General features: G+C 41.7%; 1 protein-coding gene across 4 annotated transcripts in view; it reads right to left on the bottom strand.

The window, feature by feature from the left end:
* The window catches only part of KALRN (kalirin RhoGEF kinase), a gene marked incomplete at its 5' end in the record, with an annotated part of 564822 nt that extends 553490 nt beyond the window's left edge, over window positions 1-11332 (bottom strand). For all 4 annotated transcript variants that reach the window (XM_081316371.1, XM_081316370.1, XM_081316372.1 and 1 more), the window contains one exon: window positions 11260-11332. In XM_081316371.1, the coding sequence (XP_081172497.1) occupies window positions 11260-11332 (73 nt within the window). The remainder of the gene's footprint in view (window positions 1-11259) is intronic.
* Window positions 11333-24581: the final 13249 nt, after the last annotated feature.

The following is a 24581-nucleotide window of genomic DNA, read 5'->3' as shown; positions in this document are numbered from 1 at the left end:
CTGGAGGTGTTTAATATCTTATGAGGTTTTACAGGCAAAGCTTCACTGTATCACTTCTTTCTCATTAGCTGGCTGTCAAAAGTAGGCTTACCTTGAATGTTGTAGTTTATTAGGGCTAAGGCGGCATAGACATTGTTGAATTCTGTAGTAGACAATCTTGATTTTCTATCCATTTTATTTCCTTCTCTTTTACTTGGATGACTAAGTAGGTAGGACTTCAGAAGTGCCCCTGAGGTTCCCAGAATGTATTGGTTCATTATTAGTATCTAGTAATTTTTTCCACAGCACCCCTTGACTAGTATCATTCTATTTCCTGTGAAACTATTTAAAATTCCCACAGTGCTCCTGAGACTTCACTCCAGCACTCCAGGGCTAACTATGAGGTTATGGTACTCCTTCCTGCATAATTGATGGGATGAACCCTCCCCCCCACCCAAAAAAACCCCCCTCTCAATCATTGGGGATAAAACTAACCTTTTTCTACTATAATACAAACTGGGCTATAGTGTTTGCGCAAAACATTTATTCTGCGATTAATTAAGTTATTGCAGACCTAATTGCCTTCAGAGGCTTGGCTGGTTCCTGTCAAGATACAAAGACAGATTCTTTGGAGATAAGAAACACATGAAACTTCTGCCTGAAAAGATTAGGCCTTTTTCTCAGTAGCTATGTTCACACACCATGGGTGATAAAATTGGTTCTTTCTCGGTGCTAAAGATTTATCCCTTTCTGCCAGCAGCACATTATCCTCATCTCAATTAATAGGATAGCAGCCATTTTCAAGGCCTCCGGCCACTACAAAAAGAAAGGCGGCCTGATCGAGGTGCATGTGTGTGCGTGTGTGTAATTTAGTGATATAGTATCCATGCTTTTCTTTCTACTCTCCCTTCCACCCATGAATGAAATAAAGATCACAGAATTCCCATTAGTTCATTAGTTCAAGAGGGAATTAAAGCTTTCTTAATCATTTCAAATATATTTGAACAATGTGACTGACTGAAATACTTAGCTTAGCCCCATATAGCCCTGGAACTGTTGGGAGTTTAAAATAATCTTGTCGGGGATTGGGTTAGGGTGTTCCTATAAGACACAAGCTTTACTTGACCCAGTTAAATATATGAGAAGGAGACTGGTGTCTCTGTTCTTTGATTATTTTGATGACATGGTCTTTTTCTCTTATCCTTTTTTTTAAGCATTGGACTCAATTGTCATTTAATTTTGCTCACTGATAGCTCATTTTGGATTTTCATGCTTTTATCTTTGCTGTGTTTTGGGGATTATTGTAAAAGCCAGTGATGTAGTAGCTAAACTACTGCATTAGGTTTGAAGAGAGAGCGCCAAGTTCAAGCCTCCACTCTACAGTAGCACAGAATATTGGGTCAGTCGCACTCTTTCCATCAGCCTACCTCACAGGATCATTGTGGTGAGAATGAAATGAGGGGAACTACATGAATAAGCATATCTTCAGTTCAGGTAGGAAAGGCAGACTGTATGTTTAATAAATAAATTAATAAAGGCTAAATAAATAATAGGGACGCGGTGGCTCAGTGGGTTAGGACGCTGAGCTTGTCGATCAGAAGGTCGGCAGTTTGGCGGGTCAAATCCCGAGTGCCGCGTAGCAGAGTGAGCGCCTGTTACTCGTCCCAGCTTCTGCCAACCTAGCAGTCCGAAAGCACGTAAAAATGCAAGTAGAAAAATAGGGACCACTCCGGTGGGAAGGTAACAGCGTTCCGTGCGCCTTTGGCGTCTAGTCATGCCGGCCACATGACCACGGAGACGTCCTCGGACAAGCGCTGGCTCTTCGGCTTTGAAACGGAGATGAGCACCGGCCCCTAGAGTCGGAAACGACTAGCACGCATGTGCGGGGGAACCTTTACCTTTACCTTTACCTAAATAAATAATGATTTTTTTTATTCTGTGAGGGGAAAAGAGCAGGTCATTTATTTAAAGAGAAAAGAAGCGCATAAATGGCCTAATAAAGGACTGTGGCATACAAGTGGTTACTAAAGCAGAGTTTACTTCTTCACTGCATCTGCATGCACTTTTCTGTGCTCAGGCCTGCTTTGCATTATTCACGTTGTGCTTTCAAAATCCCTTCCATAAACCCCTTTATCTTTATGCAGTTTAGTCAGGGGAAGGAATACAGAGAGCAAACTGTCCTAGCTGACATGCTGATGTTTCAAATAATGAACGACAGGTAGATCTTAAATTACAACCTGACTTGAGCCCGGAATTGCAGCCTTTTATTACTTTTTTTTTGCAGCGGTTGTTAAGCAAATTGCTATGGTCATTAAGTGAATCACCATTGTCATTAAGTAAATCTGCCATCATTAAGCAAACACTGTGGTTGGTAAGCAAACTCAGTATTTGCAACGGGTGTTTTTTCCCCATAAACCAAAAGTAAAACATAAGGCTACATGTAGTCTTCAAAACAGACTCGCCAAGGACCCAAAATTGTAATTTATAAGTTATAAAAAAAATTAATAATGACTGGACAGTAATCACATTTGATTTTGGGTGAAAGTTCCATGCATATGCAATGTAATCAACTTCAGTTTTGGAAAAGAGTCTCATTAGTTTTGGGGCTACCAAAATGTGTCCATTCTCACATTCCCCATTGTTCTAGTGAACCCCAATGAAGAGGATTCATTGTCCATCATCCCCTTCTGTAACAGACACCACAAGCACCGAAGAGAAGTTAATATGAATCCTGGGCTGGGGGATGGGAGGAGAAAGAGCACCAGATTCTGAGATAAGAAGGGGAAGATCCTAGATTGGGACAGTAGAATAAAGAATTGGCTATCAAACTAGTGGCCATATTGTTGAGGCCCATGGCAGTGAAGCATGTGATGGCTGGGCATTGACAAAGGAGAATGATGGATCGAAGGAAGAAGAGAGAAAAGTTAAAGAACACAAGGGACACAGGATGGGAAAGTGAAGAACTAGGAGAATATAGGACAAGGAAGCAGGATTGTAAGTGGACACAAAAGGAGAAGAAAGTGAGTTGGGATATGGATGAGGCAAAGCTGTTTGGTGACTGCCCTCTTAAAAAGAAAAAAAGCAATGCTATACATTTTAGTTTTCTTAAATTCCTGAGCAGACAGATATTCAGAGTTGAATGACCAGATATATCTAAGAAATATCAAGTGTAAAACCCCAATCAAACCTTTTCTTTCCTAATAATAAGTCCAGTCTTGTTCCCAGGTTTAAGATGGAGCCTGTTTGTAGAGACACTGGATCAAATGTGATGGAGATTCCCTATGTTCACCATTTCAACAACTGTCTGCTTCCTCCAGTCAAAATTTGAGAAAGATGATACATCGTCAAAAGGACTACCTTTAGGACTGACAAACAATTTCAGAAAGAATTTGCCTATGCTCGATTTGCAAAGATAAAACTGAATTTAGAAGCTTAAAAAATGCTTGCATGGCTTGCATTTGCAGAGGGAAAACATACAGAAGAAGGAACCAACAGGCAACCTGTGTTGATTGCCTGTTTTGTGCAGAGAATTCCTCCACACAATTAGGAATCCTGTTTTTTTTCCAGGCTCCCCAATCATCTACACAGAGTGCACTATTTGCTTTTGTTAAATGTGTTGTCTGTCTCACAAGCAACCAGGGAAGAGATATTCTTTCAAAGGAATCTTCCACTGAGATCCTTTCACAGTCATAATAACCAAAGACAATTATTTTACTTGAAGAATGCTTGCAGAATTTTGCAGGTAGAGAGGGAAGAACATTTGGTGCACAGCCCCCTGCATTCACCCTCCATGGCTGCTTTCTAACACGTTAACAGACAAGGAAGTGGAGATGTGGCCAGATTGTTACAGAGCTCAGTGCCCATCTGACAGCAAACAAATCATTGAAGCTTTCAACTCTATTTATCAATGTACTGTGTGCATCTGCATCTGATTTGCAATGCAGGCAGAGAAGACTGCAATAATGTTAAAGTTGACACAGAGATTCATAGCCAAAATATTACTGTCTCTTCTGGACCTCAGACTCATTGATTAGTGCATAACATGAAAGCTGACCTGATCAATTACAAAGTCTGAAAGCATAGAAATCATGACATCCTGAAGTGCAGGAGCCACCACCAGAGACAAGCATATTGAATCAACATCTATGACTTATTAAGAGTTTCAGAGTTCTTCAGCCTCAAGGCATTCTTTTCAACAGACATAATTTCAAGAAGCTGCATTGATCAAATATACAACTCAACCTCTTGCCGATCATTTTTTTCCAACTTGTTTAGTAATAGAACTGCCAATCATTTGTCCCTATATGAATAATATCAGTAAAATATTAACCCGACACAGTTAAGAAAAATGAAAGAAGAAAATAATTACAAAGAGAACAAATCCTGTCTTTATAAAAAAGAGAATGTTTTCCATCCTGTCATTCAAAATAATGCCTGGTCATAAAACTTCCTACAGCCACATAACAATCATCTGAGATCATCTTACATTGCATTGATAAAATAATTCCTTTTTCTTGGCATTTGGGCATTTGTATTGTGTTATTCTGGCATTTTCTGTTATAAATATTGAATTTACGACAAAATATTGTTCTGTTTTCAAGAAGAAACTGATGAAGATACTAGTACCAATTTTTCTACAAACTCTTATTGCAGTGGAAATAATATTGGCATTAATATTAGGCTCACATAAAAGTACTACAGGAGCTCAAATGAGTAAACATTATTTTTAGAGAATTAACAGCATTAAAATGGGAGTGACCTGTTCAGATTTAATCAGTTTATTTTTAAAATATCTATATGCAGACTTAAAAAGCCATAATGTGGTTAGTTCAATTCTGGTTAGTAATTCTGATTTGTAAAGCATGACTTATGGCTTCACAATACATTAACCAGGCAATTTGACCAACAAATCACAGTTGAATCAAGCCCTGACTCAGTGGAACCAAATACAAGAATAAAGTCAGCATAGAATCCAACCTGACAGAAGCAAGGAAGACAAAGCAAAACTTACTGTGTAGATGGTCTGGCTGTATGAAAGAGGTTCTTGACAATGTATGAGATGGCTTACAAAGGAAATCAATTAAAGTAGCCACCTCTTTTTCCAGATTTGAGCAGCTGCTTTATAAGCTATTCCTTGCTGTCTCTGTGTATGTGTACATGCATCACAATGCTTCAGAAGTCCACACAAAGGGAGAGGCATCTCAAAGCAACTTAGAGGAAGCCAGGAACAAGACGTTTCTCCATTAGAGATCTGAAGAGTGGTGTTTCGTACACACTCTAGTATCTTGCAAAGTACTTATAGCACCAGATTTCAGAGTTGAAGTCCACCAGTCATAAAAGAGCAGGGGGTTGGATTAGAAGACCTCTGAGGTACCTTCCAACCCTGTTATTCTGTTACTGTTTTAATTCTGTTTTAATTGTGAGTCACCCAGAGTCACATGCATGAGAAAGGTGGCCTATAGTATACACTAAAAAATAAACTCTAGGCAGCCCCACTGTACCATATTGTAATGAACTATAAATATTACTACTATGGTTTTCATGGTCTCTATAATATCATGATCATTCAGTGCTAATTTATCACCCAATGCTGTTAGGTCTTTCCTAACTACCTAGGCATTTGACAGCATATTAGTCTCAAGGTAATAGCAGCCTGCTTGTGCAATATATTTGTTTTTGTTTTACAACTGCTGCCAAGACATGTGGGTGTTTGTGTTACCAATGTCATCTGCTCTTCCACCAATGCTCCTCTGCCTTAAATATGCTTATGTTTTCAATAGCCCATAACCGACTGAGCCTATGACACGGTGCTGCATTGCATTTTAGGGAAAGGGAGTTTATACAGCATCTGCCTTGCATACAGAAAGCCTGCAATACGTCTATTTCAGAGTAGCGTCAGATGGAAGATGATGGGAAAAGGGCTCTGCTTGACATCCAGTAGAACCGATTCAGTGAGAGAAAACATGCTCTGCATGCAAAGTGCCCCAGAATCATTAGTTGCTATCACTCGTTAAAAGGTTCAAGGAGCAGGAAAAGGGACTCCATAGTTCTGTCAGAGTCAGAAACTGACATAGGCAGAATAATACCTCATCAAGTTGTCATGTATATTTCACCTGAGGACCTGACAAATTATAGAACACTCACAGCTGCTCCTTCAGTTTGGTTCCAGATATTCTTTGAAGAATGGTGACCTCTGTTAAAGATAGGATCACATGAACCATAAATACTAACTGGTGAACATACCAGTGAATACACTTGCTTGCTGGACACATTACACATTGAGGGCAAGTTTGGTGTGGTGGTTAAGGTTCCAGATAGAAACCAGAAGGCCATGAGCTCTGCCCTTTTTAGGCACAAAGCCAGTTGAGTGACATGGGCCAGTCACTTTATCTCAGCCCTAGGAAAAAGGTAAGGGCAAAGCACATCTGAAAGTCTTCTGAGAAAAGTGCAGGGACTACTTCAGGCAGGCACCAGGCACTGACTCAAAGATATACACATACAAAAGGAACATATTACGATATTAATAAACGGAGTAGGACCAAAGTAAGGTAAACAACTATTCTACAAGTAATCAGGAGGACTTTGGTAGCACTTTCTGCCAAATAACAAATATTTTTAAAAGCATACACTTTTAGATTCATAAGAGTATCTAGACACTCTATCTCTATGCGGTACAGTCTCTGCATTCTAGGTATTCTTTGCATCTGAGAAGGATTTTTTTTTTACATAGCTCTCCTCTTACAATTTCTGCAATTCGGGCAATCAGAATCAAGCTCCCCTTCATGCTGAAAGCTATGGCCACTTTTTTTAGAAGAATTACTGGATCTTGGAGAAGCAAAAGTGATGGTTGTAATTTCTTGGACTTTTTAGGTCTGGCCCCATTCAAGGAGATAAAATCCATCAATATCTTTAAGAGCAATCTACACCTCCAGGATTCAAACCACTGTCAGATACATTAGGTCAGACATGTCAAACACAAGGCCCGGGGGCCGGATCCGGCCCGCGAAGTGGTTTCATGCGGCCTGCGAAGCCATCCTGGAAACAGTGAGGGAACGGCCCCCACTGCCTTGGCCCTGGCCCAGAGACCCTCCTCCTGCCAGAGACCCTCAGATCTGTCCCACTCCTGCCCAGACCCCCATAGGCACCCTTGATGCGAACACTGTAGAGCTGGCCACGCCCACCCAGTAGGCCATACGCACTCTAGCCATGCCCACCCAGTAGGCCACGCCCACCCTGGCCATACCCACCCGGCCCCCTGAAGGCAAACGCAATGCTGATGCGACCCTCAATGAAATTGAGTTTGACACCCCTGCATTAGGTGCTTCAGTGTAGTTGGTAAGTTATGGCTGACTTCACACATGACACTGAACTAGGGATTTAAAACCACTATTTATCAAAGAAGACATTGTGGTCTGGTTTGTATAGAATAGGCCATACTGGGTATATTCACATAGCAAACTAAGCCAAATAAGAAACCATCTTATGACTTATTAATGCAATGTTGTGCACTTAGTCTGTAGCTAAAAAAATGTTCTGAGAAGACCTCAAAATCAAAATCTGATATTATAGCCTGAAGGCCCCCAGTTCTTTCTTTTAATGTATCATTTATTTATTTAAATAGCATTCCTCCTAGTAACAGTGAACATTCCTGTTAGTTATTATTCTTTCATTTAACGAGGGCTTTTAGCTGTTTATAAAGTTTTCTTCACTATGTTCTTTGAAGAAGCTACTCACTGCTCTGTTCTCTTCTACTTCATCCCCTTTCCTAGCATCTCTCAGTACTGACAATAACAAATCTAAGTATGTTGAACATCTACATATACAATGTAGAAAAGTTGTACAAACTGAAAGAGAATTTCTCTAGGAAAATGATTTTTCCAATAATAGTTAATGTGACTTTGTCAATTTTAAACCCAAGTCAGAAGACTGGATCTTTCTCACTGTCTACTGTTCTCCTTAATTTAAAATTCTACCTTATCTGATGACTTCAAATGAATATTTTTTGTGTTTATGACTTAATAATAAATTCCTGCATGGAATACAGTCACTATTTATCCACAGCACGCCAAATATTTCTTTGAATGAATCTGAATGACAAAACCACACATACACACACATACTAAATCCACAAGTCTCCTAATCTGAATTATAAACAAGATTATTTCAGTACAGAATTTCTAATTGGCCAGAAATGTCTCATCAGACTATTGCTTCAAAAAAGAATTCAGAAATTACCTTTCAAAGTAAACAAACAGCAAAAGAATTAAAGATATTGAGTTTGGTAAGATTTGTACAAATTTAGAAGTATCCCTTATACCAGAGGTCCCCAACCTTTTGGGCACCAGGGACCGGTTCCATGGAGAGTAATTTTTCTGCAGACCAGAAGGTACGTGGTTTTTGTGCTGCCTGCATCCCGCGAATGGGGCTTTGCTTGTTTGTGCAGATGGGTTGCTGGCATGCCGTGGCCTGGTACTGGTCCACAGACCAAGGGTTGGGGACCCACTTTATACCATACATAGCCCATTTGTACGTCAGAAATCTGTGAAAAATCTGCACTTGGTTTGCTAGTTTCCCGGTTAAAGTTTCAATATGAAAATATCATTCAGTTCCAAGAAGAAGTTCATGAGATACAAGTACAGTCATATCTTATTATACTTATCCTCTGAGATCAAAGCTTATTCCCATAAGTGGGCTGTAACCTTCTATGGATGGCAGGGGAGTAAGGCGGGAAGTCCAACACTGGACCAACATGAATAAATTGCTTGAAAAGCTGTGGGGATAATGTGAAGGTCTGGTGTGACTGCAGGAACCTTGGATGGGACAGATGATCGGGGTTGAATTTAAGATGAAAAGCAAAGCAGCTGGAAAAGCAAAGCAGACTGTCACCATAGGAGCAAAAAACAACAACCCCCACGTAGAAAGGTCAAGCCTCCCTCTAAAGAAAGTAATGAATACTTTGCACTCCTTAATGACAACTGCCTGGAATACTTCCCCACTTTCTGTTACTGGGTCAGGAAGACACTGAAGGAAGAACATTTCTTACACTTCTGTTAGACTAAGAACATCATTGGAAAACAAGCTCCCGCTTGCATTTACAGGCATAGTTCACAAGCCTTCCTTCTCCTGTGCCCTTTTAAGAGAAATGAAGCTACTTGCATTCACACTTCTATTGTGGGTGTCAGAATCAAGAAGCAAACACCTGTTCCCCTGTCATACCCTTTATGTTGACCTTCTCAAAGGCCCGAGTGTAAAGTTCACAGCAAGAAAATCCTTGCCTTTCAAGGAAACATTCATAAATTGTTAAAATCCCACAGACTTTTACCTGAATTCTGGTGAGCTAACCTAAGTCAGCGGCCCCCCAACCTTTTGGTCACCAGAGACCAGTTCCACAGAAAGAGGTTTTTCCAAGGACCGGAGGGGGCGTGGTTATGTGTGTTGCCTGCATACCTTGGATGCGGCTTCACTTGTTTGCATGGACGTGTTTCTGGCATGCCATGGACCGGTGCTGGTCCACAGACCAGTGTTTGAGAACCCCTTAAGTCAAAACTGAAAACACAGAAATTACAGGCAGTCCTCAACTTACAACCACAATGGGGACCAGAATTTCTATCATACATGATGTGGTTCTTAAATGAGTCGCCTGATTCAATGATTATTTTTTTTTGCCACAGTCATTAAGCGGATCATTAGTGATCGTTAAGTGAAATCCTGTGGTCGTTAAGCAAATTAAAGCTTCCTCCATTGACCTTGCTTGTTGGAGGCACCACAGGAAAGCTGCACATGACCTTGGGACTTTGCAATCGCTGTAAATACATGCCAGTTGCTAAACGCCCAAATTTTGGTCACATAACCCTTGCCATGGTGCAAGTGCAGGGGATCGTCATAAGTCTCTCTTTTTTTCAGCATCACTGTAACTTTGAAGAGTTATTAAATGAATGGTTGTAAGCAGAAGACTACCTGTATTTGAAAACATCAATATCATCATCACCTACAGAGCAGTAAGGTATTGGGGGGAGGAGGGGAAGAGGCACAAGTGTATTTACAATTATGTTAATTACTGAGGTCTGACAGCCTAGAATTAAAGCCATTTCTGTTACACACTAGTAAATTGTAGTTACTGAAGATCTTCATCCCCGCCCACAATTCTTATTCCTCTTACAAACCGCCCCCCCCCTAAGGTAACATCATGCCATATGTAGTAGCAGCTCAAAGATGGCTAATATCTAAGCCTCTGGCTCCATCACCAGACCTGATCTATACATCATCAGCTTCGAAGATGCGTTCAGAAAGCCAGCGTAGGACTGCCTTGGCCAAAGAAAGGCAAAACACTATACACTACAGCATCGTTTCATCCCTCACTCGGCTTCTATGCCTAAAAGTCAGGAGGTGAGGCGGGCTGAACTATAATGTTTCGAACAAGGAGAACGCTACGGTAGTGCGGAATCCGTGAGGCAGGAAGCACCCAAGCCTTCCTTCGCTTGGTTCTGCAAAAGCGATCGAAGATCGCCCGCCCCGAGTGAAAAGCAAAATCCTCTTTTTTAAACCCCGAGTGAAAAGCAAAATCCTCTTTTTAAAAAAATAAATAAATAAACGAACAGAACTAATAGTCTTCCGATAGCCACGAAGCCCAGGAAAACACAGAGAGGCAAACACACACCCCCCTAAACGCAGCCACAACACGTAAGAAATTCGAGCGAGCGCAGCATCCGTCCGCTTCGCTTCGCTTCGCCTCGCCTCGCCTTGCCTTGGACAACTGATCCACAGCCAACAGTTTGTTCTCTCCCCCCCCCCCACCCAACACACACACACCCACACCCACACCCACCCATCCTCCCGCGGTAGAAACACACCAAAGCTCAGCTCACAAAAAAAAGCCCCGTTTGGCAGGGAGACGTTCTGCCCTAGCGCCACAACAGAGGGGAGAAAACACCAAGTTGCGGGGTTGGGGTTTCTCTTCTTCTTGTTTGTGTGTGTGTGTGTGTGTGTGTGTGTTTGCCCGTAACGACCAAGGAAAACAATACAGGGCGGGAGACGAGACGGAGGGTCGGCGAGGAGGCGTGAGTCCAGAAGAAGGACTCCCCAATTAGGAAAGCCCCGTTAAAACAAAGGGAACCGAAGCTCACGCGCGCCGCTCCGCAGACCATCCCCGGCGGGAGAAGGTTACACCTCACACCGCCCACCTCGCCTCCGGGTCTCGCTCGGGCGCTGGCAAGCCTCCGTCTGCCAGCCCTTCCCCGGCCCCCTTTGCCTGGCCGCGCCGTCCCGCTCCGCGCGCGTTACCTGTTCGGAAAAAGGCGTCCACCTCCGAGTCGGGGACCGCTCCTTCCTCCGCTGCCCCTTCGGCGGGGTTCATGGCTGGGCTCGGGGAGAAGGGGCTCGCGAGCAGGAACGGCGGCGGCGGCAGCAGCAGCAGCGATCCCGGCGGCTGGGTTAATATCCAGTGAGTAGAGGCAGAGAGGGAAAGAGAGAGGGAGAGGGAGGGGAGAGAGAGAGAGAGAGAGAGCGAAGAGCCACGCGCCCGAGCGCGAGCGCGAGCGCGCGCGCCCCGAGGAGGGAGGGGAAGAAGGACGGAGGCGCCTTCAGCAGCCCGCTTCGGCGCTTCCCATCCTTTGCCACAGCGTCTGCTGGGGAGCGGCCGCCGCCAGCCCGCTTGGGGTGGCAGGGGGTCCTCCTCTCCACCTCTTTCTCCAAAGGCGTGCGCACACACGCACACGCCCAGACCGTACACACCCACCGCCACCCTCTCTGCCTCTCTCTCTCTCTCTCTCTCTCTCTCCTTCAGCGGTAGCGGCAGCCGCCTCCTGCGCCGCTCCGGCTCTGCCCGTCCTCTCCTTTCCCTCCTCTCTATTGTTCAGACCGGCTTCGCTGGACGCCCTCGCCCCCACCCTTCTTCTCAGTTCGTTGCCGGCGGTTCCCCCTCGCTCTCCTCCGCTGCCCCCGCCAGTCCGCCCCCCCCTCCTCTTCGCCAGAAAGGCGAAGCCTACCGGCCCAACCCACCGGAGATGGGCGGCGGAGAGGTGACAGCTCAAATGTTTGCGGAGCCCCGACGCCGCCGGCTTATGGCCGAAGGATGTCCCCCAACGCCGAGCCCGCTCCCGCTTCCTTTGAAGAAGGAGGCTCATTGTTGTTGCGAGCGGCTTCGGCAGGACTTCCTGAGAGGAGCGGGGAAAGAAGCGCGGGAAGGGCAAAGTGTGTGTGTGTGTGTGTGTTTGGGGGGTTGTCGCCGCCTTTACTGGGGGAGATTGAGGGGGGGGCTTCCTCTTTCAGACCTTTGGACCGTTGTGGCCATCTTCTCCGTCGAAACGGCCTCGCTTTCCCATTCCCACCCACCCACCCAGCCAGACCCGGCTTCTTTCTCCTGCCCCACCTTTGCCTCCCGCCCAGCCGTCCTTAGATGAGTCATTTCCATTTACAGAAACAGCAATTAACGCCGGAAGAGTTAAAGCAAACGGGGCGAGAGGGAGGGGGGTTTGGGGGGGGGTGGTGAGGCGAGGAAAATGTTCAGGTGCTTTAAGGCAGCGTTTCCCAACCTTAGGAACTTGAAGATGCGTGGACTTCAACTCCCAGAATTCCCCAGCCAGCTATGCTGGCTGGGGAATTCTGGGAGTTGAAGTCCACGCATCTTCAAGTTCCTAAGGTTGGGAAACGCTGCTTTAAGGGACCTTCGCTGGGGACCTAAGTGGGCAGAGGGCGGGGCAGGCTCCTGTTGAATTTCGGAGAGAGGAGGGGGGGGCGTTTCTGGCGGACGCCACTCGGGTAATTGTGGCAGGCAGGAGGATCTGGAGGCTTCGGAACAGTAATTAGGGGCCTTGGCAGTGTCTGGAATAGGACTGGCAGTTCCATTTTTGAAGGTGTTCCCCCCCCCCAAAAAAAAATGTCTGTCCAAAAGGAAAACATGAAAGAGAAAGGGGGGGCGGGAATCATCCGGTGTTTCAACAAGTGGTTTTTTTTTCTCTCTCTCTCTCCCTCTCTCCTTCAAGGAAAACTATTTCCGGCAGTGTGCATTTCAAACTGGCATCCATAAAAAAAGATCCCTATAAAATCGCCCCTTTCTCATTTGCTTATGTGCCTTCAAACTCTCTCTCTTTTTTTTTTCTTTAAATGCTTACAAGGGCTTGTTAAATTCAGGTTTCAGGGTGGTTGTTCACTTATAGCAATGGACAGAGGTAGATACAATAAGGCAGACATGTCAAACACAAGGCCCGGCCTGCAAAGTGGTTTCATGCGGCCCGCGAAGCCATCCTGAAAACAGTGAGGGAATGGCCCCCACTGCCTTGGCCCTGGCCCAGAGACCCTCCTCCTGCCAGAGACCCTCAGATCTGTCCCACTCTTGCCCAGGCCCCCATAGGCACCCTTGATGCAAATGATGTAGAGCTGGCCACGCCCACCCAGTAGGCCATATGCACTCTAGCCATGCCCACCCAGTAGGCCACACCCACCCTGGCCATACCCACCTGGCCCCCTGAAGGCAACCGCAATGCTGATACGGCCCTCAATGAAATTGAGTTTGACACCCCTGCAATAAGGGGTCCCCAGAGAACTAGATTTTTAGATTGCTGGGGACCTTGGGCTCAGACTGATGATTTTGTTTTTAAATCACTCCCTATTAAGTTTACCTATAATCAGGAAAAAAAACAAGGAAAATTGACAGGAAAAAATTGAAATGACATTGATAGAAATCTAGAAAGTTGAAATCAGAGTTCAAGAATAATATTTGGATTATTGTACAGTAACTGACAGCTTTAGCAAGTATGATTCAGTTTATAAATTATAAACTAAGAAACAAGATGGAATAGATGGCAACTATGTGATATAATCTTAGGGAGGAAGGATAATAAATTGGTTTGTAACTGCTATAAAGATTGGATGTAACATCTTTAATTATCTTCTCTTTATTGTACTGCTTCTCATCTTTTTGTTTTCATCTTTTTAAAAAACTTTCTTTTATGTATGTTCTTGCTGTATTAAAGAAGTTACATCCAACTGTTTATCTTTTATTCATGTAAACATCTTCAAAAAAATTATATAAAGAAAAATATAGCAAATTTAGCAAATTGGAGAAAGGGGGAGACTATGAATGTGGTATGAACCCTTTGGCAAAATTATAATCCAAAAACGATATCCACTTGAGTCAAATTCTATAAGATTTATTTTAAAAAAATATGAAGTAATTTTTGATATTGATACATATTCCCATAGCTCAGTTTATCATTCTTCTGACTAAGGGATTATTTGTGCTTTCCAATAAGAAGTATAGAACACTCTAGCAGCTGTTACCATGTACAAAGCCAGATGAGTATATTTTCCAAGAATATAAGGTTTAGTAATATTTAGTAAATAATTAGCAGATAACCACCCAGAGTCACGCAGGTGAGATGGGTGATATAGAAATTCCATTTCGAGTGCCTTGCATTGAGGAAACAATGCATGTCTTGTGATGCTTTATGCATAGGTCCTCTGAGACATTCCTACCACCTCCTCTTCAAATAGGAATAATGAGTCGAGGAGGATTATCTACTGGGTCTATTTGATCATCTAATGCAGGGGTGTCAAACTCCATTTCATTGAGGGCTGCATCAGCATTGCGGTTGCCCTCAGGGGGCCGGGTGGGTGTGGCCTGGGTGGGCATGGCCTACTGGGTGGGCGTGGCTAAAGTGTGTATGGCCTACTGGGTGGGCATGGCCAGCTCTACATCGTTCGCATCAAGGGTGCCTATGGGGGCCTGGGCAGGAGTGGGACAGATCTGAGGGTCTCTGGCAGGAGGAGGGTCTCTGGGCCAGGGCCAAGGCAATGGGGGCCATTCCCTCACTGTTTCCAGGATGGCTTCGCGGGCCACATGAAACCACTTCGCGGGCCGGATCTGGCCCCCGGGCCTTGTGTTTGACATGTCTGATCTAATGGGTCTATCTGACCCATTCAGAACCAAAGCCAAAAACCCCTTCTAGATCCAAGAGACCTCAAAACCCACAGCCATTTGGTCCTACTAGGGTTGAGTCTGAGTCTGCTCCTCTCCCTCTACACCCTCCCCAACTCCAAACACTGAGTCAGAACTTGATGGCATCACTTAGAAATACAAACTGGATATCATCAGGATATTGATGATGCCTAACTTCACACCAGTGGATGACCCCACTCAGTAGTTTCAGGTAGATTTTAATTAAGAGGTTAGGGCTGGACTTCTCCTCCCCCATCAACACCAACTGGGATTAGTTCTAGAGCAGGGGAGTCAAACCCGCAACGTCACGTGACGTGTTGTGACGTATCGTGACTTTTTTGCCATTGCCAGCAATGGGGTGGGTGCGGTTTTGCTATGATGCATCCAGCCCGCGGCCGGCAGTTTGACACCCCTGCACTAGAGGAAGAAAGAGAAGCACCAGAACCAGCAGCACTCCTCTCTCTCAATCCCATGAGCTCGTCCAGAAAGATAGCATGACTGATGATATGGAAGGTTGCTAAGAAATCAAATTCCAGGATGGACATACTACTTCCATCCTAGTTGCACACCACAGCCACAAGCATCCCAACACAAGTAGGCCTTGCTTAATGATTGCCCTGCTTAGTGACTTTTCAAAATGACAATGGCCCTGAAAAAGTAACTTTCTGACTGATTCTCAAGCATACACAGTTTCCCAACATTCACGTGATCACCATTTGGGTCCTTCACAGCCAGTTTCTGATAAGCAGAGACAATGGAAAAGCTTCACTGTAAAATAGCAAGTGGTGGCCATGTTATACCTTGCTTAATGACAATGGTGATTTGCTTAATAACTGCAGCAAGAGTGAGATCAAATACCCAATCCTGATCACATAATGTTTTGCTTTAAGAACCATATCACTTAGCAATGAAGTTGCCAGTCCCAATTGCGGTTGTTAAACAAGAACTACCTGTACTGTGCCCACGCCTGAAATCTGATTGCATGATACCACTTCTTCCTTTAAAGCTGCAGTATGGTCACCTTCTCTACAGCCTTCCACAAGAAGGAAAAATTCTAAACAGTCTGGAAATTATCTAATACAGGTAGTCCTCGACTTACAACAATTCACTTAGTGACCATTCAAAATTACAAATGGCACTGAAAAAAGTGACTTACAACCATTTTTTACGGTTATGACATTTGTAGCATACCCATGATCAGGTGAACAAAATTCAGCCAGATTTATTTATTAACGGGGTTAAATCAACTGCAGTGATTCATTTAACAACTGTGGCAAGAATGGTTGTAAAATGCGGGCAAAACTGACTTAACAAATGTCTCGCTTAACAACAGAAATTTTGGGTTTAATTGTGGTAGTAAGTCAAGGACCACCTGTACTGTACAGTCTAGTGATGGCTTCTTGGAGAGGAGGGGGCAGGTTGCTGTCTCCTTAAGTGCAGGAGGAGTCCCTCCCCCCCATTGAAAGATGAATTCACATTATCTGGGCCCAGTCACGTGTTATTTAGAACTAAGTAACAGGTAGTGACAGTCGTAGTTTTGAGCACTCTTATCAACTTTCTTACAACCAAGAGATTCTAACTTTTCCTAGGTAAACATGCCAAACTGTACCTGAGCTAACTCAACAGAATCTGCACAGTTGCAGTCCAGCTCAGAGTGAACCTGAAAGATGTTATCTAACAGATGCCTTGAAAAATTCTCACAGTGATATATGAGAATGACCTTAGGAGACTACAGGAAGAGTAGCAGAATAAAGGACAGACAAGCAGCAGCTGAGTCCACAAAAGCAATGGGGGCATGGCAAATATCTCAGCCTTGCAAATTTGATGTCAGCCGTGCAAGGCAGTCCCGACAAGAAGCATGCCTAGAAGTACTAGCCCTAACTTTATCCTAAGGTTACATTAGCAAAATATTGCAAGTCTGAAAGTACATCATTTCCACATGGTCCTTCAAAAAATATTTTAACCCACACTTCACAGAAGGAAATGATGGGCCGTCGGATGGCAGTCCATGGGTGCAACCTGAATGGAGACATACCTATGTTTTCCCACTGTCTACACATGATGTAACCCTTAATAAAAGTTTCAATATACCCAATATTTTAATATGGTAGATGATTTCAATCGGTCACCATGGAGGAAGGATCAGGATTGGCTTCGGATTTCATGGTGGCCCCAACAGTCATGAGGTTATCCCAGCATTACAGATCTGATATACAAGGAAGGCCACATATTGCTTTGTTATTGGTACCTAAGACAATCTGAGACATGAATTGGAGTGGGGGGGGGACATACAGTAAGATGTAGTCCCTTGTAATAAACCACTCACTTTCTGGTAACTTCAGGGACTACTCCAGTCAGTCCCCAGGAGTCAAAAACAAATCAATAAAACTGTCTTGAAGGCATACACACACACACACACACTCTCTCTCTCTCTCTCTCTCACACACACACACACACACACACACACACACAGAGAGAGAGAGAGAGAGAGAGAGAGAGAGAGAGAGAGAGAGAGAGAGAGAGAGAGGAGAGAGAGAGAGAGAGCAAGAGCATAACAATACAGAAACCATGCCTGCCAGTGCCAGAGCTCTCCCTCTGATGGAATTGGGTCTCCCACAAATATCACCAATACACTCATTGTACCCTCATGCACCACACATGCTGAGAAAATGTGTGTTATTTGATTTTGGGGCTGAGTTGAGGGAGATGAATGTGATTCTGGGCTGATATTCATGAAGTTGTCATTTTCATTATGATTTTTATTATTACGGTATATGTATTGCAGTGTCTTATTGTGTACTGCATTTGTAAGCTTATTAGATTTATTATTTGAATGAAATTGCATAAAAATCATTTATTTACTGCTTTTATTGAGTATAAAACAAGAATAAAAATAAACAATACACAGAAATACAAGAAATAAAAATTTGCATGACATACATCGACATACATGAGGACATACATGAGGACCCAGATTGTTGGGGGCAATTAAGCTGACTTTGTAATAATGCCGCTTGGGGTGTGTGTGAAAGCCCTAATAAGCAGGCATATACATAGAATGAAGGCTACTGCTAAGCTTGTAAGCCGCCCTGAGTCTTCGGAGAAGGGCGGGATATAAATGGAATTAAAATAAATAAAATAAATAAATACATATACGTAAACAAAAAGTTCTACAGAGGCATTGCAATGAACAGTAACCATGTGTCATAATAATCGCTAGCTAATTTATGCTGATAAATGATTCATTCATAAATTGCCAAGGGCATCAACTGTGCCAACCCATGGGCCATACGTTTATCTTTCTAATGCTGAAGAATAACTATAACTATAAGTATGCCATTTTCTTTGCTCAGATGTCAACTTCCACATGAAAGGAATAATATGATAATCTGAAAATATCGGATCTTCACTCAGAGTTAGTACTTCTCATAACCTCTTCCCCTAATTTATTTATTTATTCAATTTCTGTAATGGAAATTTAGGACTGGGAAAAATGGAATAAATTTAGGGCACCGTACAGTGGTATCTCTAGGGTTCTGCTTCAGTTAAAAGCAGCATTGCAAGATAGGTCCTGCCCCTTTCGGGCGTGCAAGTAGCAGTGTAACAAATGTAAAAGGGGAGGTCTTGCATCACTCCACTGCAACACTGCTTTCCTCAGTCTGACCCACCTTGTTTCCCCCTGCAAATAATAATGTTCATATACAAATAGGTGTCTGAATGCAGCATTAGTCTCATTACATCCCCAAGAACAATTAACTCAAGCTTTTTTCTATATACATGCAATAGAATACCTATAAAGCCAAAATATTGTGGTTTTTTTTTGTTGAATAACACTTAATCAAAGATCACTTGATGTTTTAGGTACTGATGTTAGCGGTGCTTCCCATTTTCTAGGCAAAATAGAATCTATAAGTAAATGAGTAAAGTACAATAGGATCAGCGTCATAACTAGACATTAAGAGGCAGAAAGTAAATCCATAGAAACAGCACTGAAGGAATAAAAGCCTCCAGTATATAAAAATAACCCAGTGTGTAAAGACCAAGGTCTTCTCTTAAAAAAGGTTTCTAAAGAATTAAAATGCACTTACTTTTTTTTAAAAAAAATAAGCACTTAGAAAAATATTTTTAGCAGAAGATTTAAAATACACTTTTTAAAGGTTCCATTCTACATTGCACGTTACTGCTCATTCTCTGCTTATACATATTCACAATTCACATATATAAACACGTACAGATGGAATTGACATGATCTGTTTTCAGATGTGATAATTTTACACTGTACATCAACAAATGAGGAATGATTGTTTCTGGGGGGGAAATAATCAATAATTGAAGCCCGATATTATAATTTCTAATATATTATTAGAAATAAATTAGGTAATATATCTAATATATTATCTAATATTAAAATAATAATATTATTTCTAACACATCCACCCACTGGCAGTGGCACAAACATTATAAGAGAGATTATTTTAACACAGTGATAAGAAATACAGTGTTTGCTGCATAAACAGAAGCTACAGAAATGGATAGTAATAGCTGCTGGTAAATGTGAAAAGCAGGAGAAAAGTGAGTAGTTTTGGTCTAGTTCATTCATCACACCAAGTCTGATTTGATGAATTAAATACATTTTCTCGAATAAACTGCATTTGGCTACATTCACACAAACTGTAGCCACAAGCCAACCAAAATCCTGTAAAAGGCACAAAGCCTCATACTGTTTAGATATATCTGAAAAATGGTGTATAAAAAGGATCTACGGAAGCCAACTTCCAGGCCAGGCTGGGTTAAAGTAGCCCTTCACAGAACCAATGATACATGGATTTAAAATAATTTTTCATCAGACAACCGTGTCACGGAAACTATTGACCCTGGATTTGACTACAGGCTCTTCTAACACTATACATTGAGAGACAAAAGGTGTTTCATTCATCTCTCAGTAACTCCTCAAACAAAACATGTAGGTTGCTAGGCTTGCATTAGAGATGCAGAGGGGAGCTGCTGTAAGAAGCAAAAAAAAAATGCTCCTTAAGTATATCTGTATGCTCCAAAGCACTTTTCCCCCTGCAAATCTGAAATATAGCACAGCCTTGTTACTAACCCAGTTCTACTCCTGGAGATTGAGTAGAAGTTCTAGAACAGGCATGTCAAACTCGCGACGTCAAACTCGCGACATATTGGAACTTTTTCCCATTGCCGAAAATGGGATGGGCGTGGTTTCTCTGTGACACTCCGGCCCACGGGCCGGCAGTTTGACACCCCTGTTCTAGAAAGAATAGGGCTCTAGGCATTTCCGTTCTGTGGCTACTTTGATGTTCTCCATTCTCACTATCGAATAGTGGTAGAAATGAAGCAGAAATGAGTGAAAGAAAAGTAAAATACCAGCACCCCAAATCTTTTTGACATTCAAGTGGCCCTAATCACAGCACTTTGAATTTAATTTTCTTAATTGGGGGGGGAGGGAGGAGACAAACTGCTTGATGTGAATCTCTTGACTAAGAGATCGTTCAACCATAAAGATAGTTAAATACCATTGGTGTTCCACTTAAGTAATTGAGCCCAAAATTTCCATTGCTAAGCAAGAGTTGTCAAGTGAATTTTGCTCCATTTTATGACCTTTCTTGCCACAGTTGTTATTTCAATCACTGCAGTTATTAAGTTAGTAATACATTTATTGTTAAATGAACCTGGCTTCCCCATTGGCTTTGCTTGTCAAGGTCCCAAAAAGTGATCATATGATTTCACAACACCGCAACTGTCCTAAATACATGCCAGTTGCCAAGCATCTGAATTTTAATCATGTGACCACAGGGTGCTGCAACAGTCATAAGTGTGAAACATGGTCATAGGTCACTTTTTCCAGTGCAGTTGTAACTTTGAATGGTCACTAAACAAATGGTTGTAAGTCAAGGACTAGCTGTAGTTGTTTTTGGCTTAGGATCCTTAGTAGCAGCTTTCCAAAGTCTAACTTGTTTGACTATTTCAAAGTTGGCAACTTGGATATAAAACATGGTTTAGCATAAACCAATATATGCTGCACTATATATAGAATCAGATTTTGTTCTCAATGGGACAAGAGGTGAATCTTTCTTGCTTTCTTTCTGAGTGTATAAATAGATATCTTTATGACAATTGTGCCTTTTATGGTGTCTTCCAAGTGTTATTGCCCTCAATTCAAGAAATCAAATGGGCTTCTTTAACATGCTGGAGGAATCTAGTCCCTGGGATTTGTTCACTAAACTGTAGTTAAAGTAAAGTATGGAAGATTGTTTGATCATGCCTACTTAGAAATGAGCGTTGCAGAATCCTGTATGACAAATTTGATAATGGTTACAACCAAAGCCTTAATCTTTGAGGATTAAAATATCTAAGAAAAGTTGTTTCTGAATTCTTTATATGTTTATGTTTTTGTACTATGTCCCTCACCATGCTCCTACAGAGAAGGAACACTATATTGTGTACTGCAATGGACAGTATCTCCCACTTACATTATTTTTCTATGGATGTTTTCAAGATGTATTAGACTACAGTTGATTTAATTAGTAGTGTCAAAGAACAACTTCCATAATTTCTAACTGGCATGTTCAGTGGCTTTCCCAGTTGGAGGACTGAGAACGTAGCCCAATATACGTGTATTTAGCAGGCTAGGGAAAAATGGAGCCAATTCAGAGTGAGAATAATATTCCCTCTACTAAGTTGTTCTCATGCACAATGAATAAAGGAGGGAAATAATGCAAAATGTTTGAACAATGTTAACATTCTCTTCTACAAATTATTAGAATTGGTGGAATTCTTTCCATTCTGAATACAATTATAGAATTGGCTATCCTAATTACAATATCTGGAATTTGTTTTTAAAAAATGAATATATTGCTTATGCTGTGAATCTTGCTCTTACAAAATTCTTATTCCTTTTTTTATCTGTATACCAAAATGTATATATGAAATATGACTGGACTGGTTGTACCTAAGGCGCAGGTATTACAATTTTGTGGCCAGTTCATGAGTCCAGGGCTGAGAGCAGTGGGACAAACCATCTTTACTCATAGTTATGAAGACAACTTTTTTTTAAGGACATAAAGTTGGACAAACATAATTTCTTAATCACTTTGTATTTACTTTTTGTTGTTATTATTGCTGCTGCTTTGGAAGGATTAAGAATATTTAGAATATTGTTATATATATTGCATTGGGCAGGTGAGCTGCTTTCTTCTTAGAGAAAGAATTTTAAATACAATTTTAAGGTTTTTGAAAAATATTACTTTTTGGATTAAGCAATAAATTGATCCATAAGAATATTGTTTTTTGTAAAGTTAGTAATAGATCAAGGGTTCAGATGGGCTTAGAAGTTATAATGTTAAACTGTTAGAAGAATTCCCCCTGTGGGAAATGAGTAATGTAAACTTAGAGCCAAAGAAATTGCTTTCTTTATGTATTGTTTAACAAAAGAAGGCATGGAATGGTCAACCATGGGCCTTTACAGTTAGATACTCCACTTATGTAAATATGACAACAGTATCCCTGGGGGAGGTGAAAACAGGCAAGAGGGCAGATTCAGCATCATAATTCAAACCTCACCCCTTTTGTAGACTTCATATACATGTACAAAGTGAAGTAGTTTGATCACCATGACATGACCGTCTCTCATTATTTTGACCTTCCCAGGGGCCACTGCTGGTGACAGTGCATGTCCATGTGGAAAAAGACATTTTCATCCATATTAATACTTAAATAATAGTTTCATTTCATATTTACATATGCATAGTGAGTGTTGGAAGCCAATCATATCCCTCTAAAAACACATGCAGGTCAGACATCATTTCGGGTTTATATAGATTATATAACAACTGGTTCTTCTTGATCAGAAACTATCAATTAATTGGCAAAAGTCATTTTATAGCAACCGTTAATTTTTATATCACTCGTAGTGATAAATATTTGCAGTTCTTCTGCCAAGCTGCATAGCCATTGTTTTCATAAAGTGTGCTACATGTATGAATAGAAGAAGGTCAACTTTATGTCAACCATTCCTGAACATTTTATTATTTAATGTGGGGTCCCAGTCAAACTGCTGAAATGCAACAGTTAGGATGTTTCTGTATGCCTGTTTTTAACATGGGGCGTATATAGGAAGGACCACAAATAATAAAATACTTTAAAAATATCAGTTTTGCACCATCAGCATTGCAGCATTCCAATCCTCTGATTAGTTTGTATAGTTTTTATTTACATTTTCACTGCCCAAAAAATTGTATTCAAACATAGAACCTTTTCATATCAGACTACAGTCCGGTAGAATTGCTAATGTCTTTCTAATGTCTTTTGGTGAAGGCTTCAGTGAAAGAGGCATATCATCATTAAGAATGCTATAAAAGGCCAATTTTATAGCTTCTATGCTTACTTGACAGGCCACATTTGGAAAACAATTTATATTAGTAAGTGCAACCTGAAGGACTATATGTCTGAGGAGTATTTGGTAATCTGAAACTATGTTAAGTTGGCATAGTAAGCATGACTGGATATTAACAAGGCATATGGCAGTTCTCCAATAAATGGAACCAAGATGAGATAATAAACAATTGCTAGCAAGTTGGTAGACTTCTTTCCCTTTGGCTTGGATTTTAAATTTTGTTGCAGATTGTCAATGGGCATTTCCTAGAAAGTTTTTTCTTTTCTTTTTTTCTTCAAATGGCGTCAAATTGGTGGTGGTCCAATCATGGTCTCAGCCAACACATCCGCCAAAGTTACACCTGTCCATATATGACTACAGGATAAGAAAAATGATATACATGTAGTTCTCAACTTACAACAGCTCATTCAGTGTCTGTTCAAATTTACAACAGCACTGAAAAAAGTGACATGTATTTTTCACACTTAAAACTGTTATGGTCTCCCCATGGTCATGTGATCAAAATTCAGACACTTAACAACTGACTCATTTTTATGATGGTGGCGGTGTCCCAGAATCACATGATCACCTTTTGCGACTTTCAGACCAGCAAGATCAATGAGGAAGCCAGATTCACTTAACAACTGTGTTACTAACTTAACAACTACAGGGATTCACTTAACAATTGTGGTAAGAAAGGTTGTAAAATGGGGCAAAACTCACTTAACAAATGTCTCACTTAGGAACAGAAATTAGTACAGACTATCTATAGTAGCCTGGAATCACATGACACATTACTTCCCAGCTACTGCTGTTTAACTATGACTAAATCAGGATTAAAGACGGACTGAGTTTATACATTAAGCCAAAAGGAAGTTCGAGTATCAGTTTGGTGTAGTGGTTAAAGTCACCTGGTTGGAAACCAGGAGACTCTGTGTTAGGCACAAAGCTAACTGGGTGACTTTGGCCTAGTCCTTCTCTCAAAAGCCCTAGAAATACAAACTGTTTTAAAAAAATCTTGCCAAGAAAACTGCAGGAACTAATCCACGTAGTCACCTCTAGTTAAGATCAACTTGAAGACATTAGAAAAAAAACCACCTTATGTTATGTGAACACAGGCATTATAGCTTGTAATAATGGATTATGATTCAGCTTTGTATGAATTCAGCTAATTTTGTTATATCCAGTTAGTGGTAGCCAAGAGATTGATGACTGGTGATTATGCTTATTATGCTTAACAGCCTTAGTAACTACGTTTTCAGGTCTGGATGACAT

This window comes from Vipera berus, assembly GCF_964194415.1.
Source record: "Vipera berus genome assembly, chromosome: 1".
NCBI lineage: Eukaryota > Metazoa > Chordata > Lepidosauria > Squamata > Viperidae > Vipera > Vipera berus.
This window is presented reverse-complemented; position numbering and strand designations above follow the sequence as displayed.